Source organism: Chanos chanos, chromosome 6 (assembly GCF_902362185.1).
Source record: "Chanos chanos chromosome 6, fChaCha1.1, whole genome shotgun sequence".
NCBI lineage: Eukaryota > Metazoa > Chordata > Actinopteri > Gonorynchiformes > Chanidae > Chanos > Chanos chanos.
The window spans coordinates 47,714,558-47,722,057 of NC_044500.1; the positions used below are offsets into that span (position 1 = coordinate 47,714,558).

The 7,500-nt window shown below is 51.6% G+C and overlaps 1 protein-coding gene across 1 annotated transcript in view; it reads left to right on the forward strand.

The window, feature by feature from the left end:
- Positions 1-7,500, forward strand: part of uba7 (ubiquitin-like modifier activating enzyme 7) — a 64,473-nt gene that overhangs the window by 10,226 nt on the left and 46,747 nt on the right. Inside the window, exons 14-16 of the mRNA XM_030776521.1 lie at positions 726-922; positions 1,713-1,777; positions 5,171-5,366. Coding sequence (XP_030632381.1) covers positions 726-922; positions 1,713-1,777; positions 5,171-5,366 — 458 coding nt within the window. The remainder of the gene's footprint in view (positions 1-725; positions 923-1,712; positions 1,778-5,170; positions 5,367-7,500) is intronic.

Below are 7,500 nucleotides of genomic sequence, written 5' to 3' on the forward strand. Positions count from 1 at the left end.
AACTGGTTCCCAATCAGAAACTGGTTTGGATGTGACTCTGATCAGGGGTGTACCTGGATTCATTCACTGTTTTTGTTGCAGGGCTGTGCCTTGACAGGCGTGAGCTCCCTGGCTGTTTTTATTTCAGGGGTGTACCTGGACAGGCGTGAGCTCATTGGCTGTTTTTATTTCAGGGGTGTACCTGGACAGGCATGAGCTCATTGGCTGTTTTTATTTCAGGGGTGTACCTGGACAGGCGTGAGCTCATTGGCTGTTTTTATTTCAGGGGTGTACCTGGACAGGCATGAGCTCATTGGCTGTTTTTATTTCAGGGGTGTCCCTGGACAGGTGCGAGCTCATTGGCTGTTTTTATTTCAGGGGTGTCCCTGGACAGGTGCGAGCTCATTGGCTGTTTTTATTTCAGGGGTGTCCCTGGACAGGTGCGAGCTCATTGGCTGTTTTTATTTCAGGGGTGTCCCTGGACAGGTGCGAGCTCATTGGCTGTTTTTATTTCAGGGGTGTACCTGGACAGGCATGAGCTCATTGGCTGTTTTTATTTCAGGGGTGTACCTGGACAGGCGTGAGCTCATTGGCTGTTTTTATTTCAGGGGTGTCCCTGGACAGGCGTGAGCTCATTGGCTGTTTTTATTTCAGGGGTGTACCTGGACAGGTGTGAGCTCATTGGCTGTTTTTATTTCAGGGGTGTACCTGGACAGGTGTGAGCTCATTGGCTGTTTTTATTTCAGGGGTGTACCTGGACGGCCGCTGTGTCCAGGCACAGAGGCCCATGCTGGAAGGTGGAACTCTGGGCAGTAAGGGTCACACTCTGGTGGTAGTTCCTCACCTCACAGAGTCCTACGGCCAACCCAGATCAGGCGCAGGCAAATCCATCCCTCTCTGCACCCTGAAAAACTTCCCACATCACATTGAGCACACCCTACAGGTGAGGAGGGGTACAGCAATAGACCTGAACTGGGATTAGGAGAGATTTGGAAACAGTGTAGTCCTGGCTCCTCCTGACTGTCCAGTCCTTTAGTGTTTTGACCATTAAAAGGAGCTCTGAGATGAGGTGAAAAGGTCAGGTGTATTGCTGTTGGTCAAATCTTGTGCTCCACAGGACTGTGATAGGTTGTGATATAAAAAGCGAATTAGAAAATGCATGAATCATAGCGAGATGGCTGAATTTTAAAACAAACTCTCATGATATAGACACCCCCAGTCTGACATCTCAACCCAGTGACTCCATAAAAAAAGAAACTGCTTAATTTACCTCCTCTGAGAAGAGTTCTGTAGACAGGCCTCTGACAGACAGCCGCACAGATTTACAGTTTTACCTTTTATTCATAGACTTGTTTCCTCTGTGTGTGTTTGTGTGTGTGTGTCCTTGTGTCTGTGTGTGTGTCCGTCTATCTGTGTGTGTGTGTGTGTGTCTGTCTGTCTACTGGATATTAGCAGAAACCTTGCAGGATAAGTCGACATGTTGACTAATTGTTCCGTTTGATTACACTTCTGTCCAGATTGGCTTAAAAAAAGAGATAAAACAGATTTAGTGCCTCCAAATCCTATTTTAAATCTGAGTTTTGGTCATGTGTCACAGATTAGGATTATGTTAATCTCTTGATTTAGCCAGTGAGAGGTCCATGTACTGGCATATACAGTGAAACACAGATCTAATGGAGAATGAAACACTTCCCGTGTTTGATACTGGAGTTGTTGTTGAACTGTCTTCACAGTGGGCCAGGGACCAGTTTGAGGGACTTTTCAAACACTCTGCAGAGAACGTCAACCAGTACCTCAGGTAAATGTATACACACACTCATGCTCTCTCTCTGTCTGTCTCTCTTTCTCTCTCTCTCTCTCTCTCTCTCTCTCTCTCTCGCGCTCTGTCTCTCTCTCTCTCTCTCTCTCTCTCTCTCCCTCTCTCTCTCTCTCTCTTTCCCTCTCTTATAGTTTTATAATTACCAGCCTTTTTAATACACTGAGTCTAAAGTTATTAGCTGACATAGCTTTCTACACAGGCTACAGCAGAGGTTTGGTGTTGAGACTTGTCTATAACGCCTCTTTCGCCTTATTTCAGTCACTGTCTCCACATTACTCTGCAAGGTTTTACCGTATGACCGAGGGAAGGGCAGTTATTAGCAATTCTCCAGCTGCACACACAGTATTTCCCACAATATTAACATAGTTTGACCTTGACAGGTTTGAGACATTTCTTGGGAAAAACACACACACACACACACACGCACACACAGGCACACGCACGCATGCACGCACTCATACATACATACACTCACACACATCTCCCGTGCCAGTTGGAGAGTTATTTGCCCAATCCCATCCTGCCTGCTCACTTCCTGTTTCACTTCCTGATGTTTGTAAAGGAACATCTGCCATACTTACACAGGAAACAGAGAGGCATGTGAGACAGGCAGATACAAGGTCGCATGCACACTCCAAAGCCCAACTACTTCCTCCTGATCAGTCCACACAGGACTTCAGAGACAACACACCCACTCCGTGTTGCCAAGCCATCACTCTCTCCATCCCCAAACCTGACCCCCATCACTCTCTCCATCTCCAAACCCAACCCCATCACTCTCTCCATCTCCAAACCCAACCCCCATCACTCTCTCCATCTCCAAACCCAACCCCCATCAGTCTCTCCATCTCCAAACCTAACTCCATCACTCTCTCCATCTCCAAACCCAACCCCATCACTCTCTCCATCCCCAAACCCAACCCCCATCAATTTCACATCTCCAAACCCAACCCCCATCAATCTCTCTATCTCCAAACATAACCCCCTCAACATTCTCTCCATCCTCAAACCTAACTCCATCACTCTCTCCATCTCCAAACATAACCCCCATCACTCTCTCCATCTCCAAACCCAACCCCATCACTCTCTCCATCCCCAAACCCAACCCCCATCAGTTTCACATCTCCAAACCCAACCCCATCACTCTCTCCATCTCCAAACCCAACCCCCATCAGTCTCTCCATCTCCAAACCTAACTCCATCACTCTCTCCATCTCCAAACCCAACCCCATCACTCTCTCCATCCCCAAACCCAACCCCCATCAATTTCACATCTCCAAACCCAACCCCCATCAATCTCTCTATCTCCAAACATAACCCCCTCAACATTCTCTCCATCCTCAAACCTAACTCCATCACTCTCTCCATCTCCAAACATAACCCCCATCACTCTCTCCATCTCCAAACCCAACCCCATCACTCTCTCCATCCCCAAACCCAACCCCCATCAGTTTCACATCTCCAAACCCAACCCCATCACTCTCTCCATCTCCAAACCCAACCCCCATCACTCTCTCCATCTCCAAACCCAACCCCATCACTCTCTCCATCTCCAAACCCAACCCCATCACTCTCTCCATCCCCAAACCCAACCCCCATCACTCTCTCCATCTCCAAACCCAACCCCCATCACTCTCTCCATCTCCAAACCTAACCCCCATCAGTTTCACATCTCCAAACCTGACCCCCATCACTCTCTCCATCCCCAAACCCAACCCCCATCACTCTCTCCATCTCCAAACCTAACCCCCATCAGTTTCACATCTCCAAACCCAACCCCATCACTCTCTCCATCTCCAAACCCAACCCCATCACTCTCTCCATCCCCAAACCCAACCCCCATCACTCTCTCCATCTCCAAACCCAACCCCCATCACTCTCTCCATCTCCAAACCTAACCCCCATCAGTTTCACATCTCCAAACATAACCCCCATCACTCTCTCCATCCCCAAACCCAACCCCCATCACTCTCTCCATCTCCAAACCTAACCCCCATCAGTTTCACATCTCCAAACCCAACCCCATCACTCTCTCCATCTCCAAACCCAACCCATCACTCTCTCCATCTCCAAACCCAACCCCCATCACTCTCTCCATCCCCAAACCTAACTCCATCACTCTCTCCATCCCCAAACCCAACCCCCATCACTCTCTCCATCTCCAAACCCAACCCCATCACTCTCTCCATCTCCAAACCCAACCCCCATCAGTTTCACATCTCCAAACCCAACCCCATCACTCTCTCCATCTCCAAACCCAACCCCCATCACTCTCTCCATCTCCAAACCCAACCCCCATCACTCTCTCCATCTCCAAACCCAACCTCCATCACTCTCTTCATCTCCAAACCCAACCCCATCACTCTCTCCATCTCCAAACCCAACCCCCATCACTCTCTCCATCCCCAAACCTAACCCCCATCACTCTTTATATCTCCAAACCCAACCCCATCACTCTCTCCATCTCCAAACCCAACCCCCATCACTCTCTCATCTCCAAACATAACCCCATCACTCTCTCCATCTCCAAACCCAACCCCATCACTCTCTCCATCTCCAAACCCAACCCCCATCACTCTCTCCATCTCCAAACCCAACCCCCATCACTCTCTCCATCCCCAAACCCAACCCCCATCACTCTCTCCATCTCCAAACCCAACCCCATCACTCTCTCCATCCCCAAACCCAACCCCCATCACTCTCTCCATCTCCAAACCCAACCCCATCACTCTCTCCATCCCCAAACCTAACCCCATCACTCTCTCCAGCCCCAAACCCAACCCCCATCACTCTCTCCATCCCCAAATCTAACCACCATCATTCTCTCCATCTCCAAACCCAACCCCCATCACTCTCTCCAGCCCCAAACCCAACCCCCATCACTCTCTCCATCCCCAAACCTAACCCCTATCAGTCTCATATCTCCAATCTAACCCTAACCTTAACTTTCATCTACGTTTTCACATGGTTGCTCCGCTTTGTTTCTAAATGCAGATAAAACTGCAGAGAGAAGAATGTTGACAGTGGTGAAAAATACTTAAAAATGCTGAAAAACGTAAAGATTCTAGATTCAAGATGTTTAATTTCCATTTTTTTACCGTTTTTTTTGGGATTCTCATTCACACACAGTTCCTCAGCCTGTAGCCAATACCATACACACCATAAACAAAACCATGAACACTGATGGACACTGTCACACAACTCACCTCACACAGTTTACACAAAGCTGCACACAGTAGCATTTGAGAACGGTGAAGTCAGTGGTAAGTGTGTAACAGCCATGACAAACAGGAGAGCATAGGTGTGTTAACCCGTGACTCAGTCCTTTTTACTGCTCCTCTCCTGTCTCTTTCCTCTCTCCTCTCTCCTCAGAGATAAGGAGTTTGTGGAGCGTGTGAAGGCCCGTGGGGAGGCGGAGGCAGTGGAGGTGTTGGAGGGAGTTCAGGCTAGCATGGGAGAGCAGAGACCGCAGAGCTGGGAGGACTGTGTGGGGTGGGCGCGGCGTCAGTGGGAGACTCTTTACAACAACGAAATCCGACAGCTTCTGTGCTGCTTCCCGCCGGACCAGGTAACGTCCCCGTCCCTGTCCCCGTCCCCTTCCCTGTCCCCTTTCCCGTCCCTGTCCCCGTCCCTGTCCCTGTCCTTGTCCCCTTCCTCGTGCCTGTCCCTGTCCCTGTCCCTGTCCCTGTCCCTGTCCCTGTCCTTGTCCCCTTCCCTGTCCCCTTCCCCGTCCCTGTCCCCGTCCCCTTCCCTGTCCCCTTCCCCGTCCCTGTCCCTGTCCCCGTCCCCTTCCCTGTCCCCTTCCCCGTCCCTGTCCCCGTCCCCTTCCCTGTCCCCTTCCCCGTCCCTGTCCCTGTCCCTGTCCCCTTCCCCGTCCCCGTCCCCGTCCCCGTCCCCGTCCCTGTCCTTGTCCCCTTCCCGGTCCCTGTCCCTGTCCCCGTGCCTGTCCCTGTCCCTGTCCCTGTCCCTGTCCCCGTCCCCGTCCCCGTCCCTGTCCCCGTCCCCGTCCCCGTCCCTGTCCCCTTCCCCGTACCTGTCCCTGTCCCTGTCCCCGTCCCTGTCCCCTTCCCTGTCCCTGTCCCTGTCCCCGTCCCTGTCCCTGTCCCTGTCCCTGTCCCTGTCCCTGTCCCTGTCCCCTTCCCCTTCCCCGTCCCCGTCCCCGTCCCCGTCCCCGTCCCCTTCCCCGTCCCTGTCCCTGTCCCTGTCCCCGTCCCTGTCCCCTTCCCCGTCCCTGTCCCTGTCCCTGTCCCCGTCCCTGTCCCTGTCCCTGTCCCCTTCCCCGTCCCCGTCCCTGTCCCTGTCCCTGTCCCCGTCCCTGTCCCCTTCCCCGTCCCTGTCCCTGTCCCTGTCCCTGTCCCTGTCCCCTTCCCCGTCCCTGTCCTTGTCCCCTTCCCCGTCCCTGTCCTTGTCCCCTTCCCCGTCCCCGTCCCTGTCCCTGTCCCCTTCCCCGTCCCTGTCCCCGTCCCCGTCCCTGTCCCTGTCCCTGTCCCCTTCCCTGTCCCTGTCCCTGTCCCCTTCCCTGTCCCTGTCCCCTTCCCCGTCCCTGTCCTTGTCCCCTTCCCCTAGCCTGTCCCCGTGCCTGTCCCTGTCCCTGTCCCTGTCCCTGTCCCTGTCCCCGTCCCTGTCCCCGTCCCCTTCCCCGTCCCCGTCCCCGTCCCCGTCCCTGTCTCTGTCTCCGTCCCTGGGGAGAACAATTTGGCTGTGATCTCCTGGGTGGGCGTGTCAGTCAGGGTCACGCCACTCAGTGGAGGTCAGTGAGGGTCAGACGTCTGCGCGTTTGGGGTGAAAAGTGCTTATGTTGCTCAGTGTTGCTTCAGAGTTTGCAGTTTAAAAAACTGATCTGACATTTTTAGCTGACTTAGATGGTTCTCACATGTGAGGGTGTGTAGATAGTACCTCTACCAGCCTGAATCAAAGTTATACCTGAATTTCATGTCATCAGTGGGGGAGAAGGAAGAACTCTTGATTCTCAAACTTGGGTTTTGTTTTGTTTTTTTAGTTTTGAATACTCATCAAACTCATTACAGCATCACGTTTGAGCACTTATAGCTGCTTTTGGCAAGCATGTGGCAGTCGGACAGATTTGTGAAGGTTTTATTTTAGTTTCACAAACTCTTTTACCTAATCATCTGATGTCACAAAAGACCAGGGAATGTCATCAATAATGACAGTGCAGCCAGTTACCATTGAGACCACTAGGTGGCACTGCTCTCTATGTAGTTTCTATGTACAATATTCTGCTCTCTGGAAACGAAACCTGAGAGGCAAAGATCTTGTTAATCTTCTGTTATATGGTTTTGATAAGCATGCCATGATGCCATCTTCAATACTGACATTTGTTTTACATGAGATGCACGATCTCCAGTACACTGGCTTCAGGTGTCATTCAGAGCGTGTTTAAGACAGGCCAGTGGCTTACTGCGACCATCTCCAGTCTGTCCAGCCGTGAGACTGGAGACCAGTCAGGACTTCCAACCAAAATACCATACAGTCTAAAACCCTCTGACTCTAACTGACTCAAACTGACTAACTGACTTTTACTGACTCTAACAACTGACTCTCACTGATGTTACCTGGCATGTACACAGAGCAGTTCCCTGAGCATGACGCTAATCCAGATCTGAGGGAGGGGCTAACCTCTCCCAGTGTAACCAGTGCTTTGGCGTCATCACTAGCTGGAGAATCCCAGCGTGTTTCCCAAC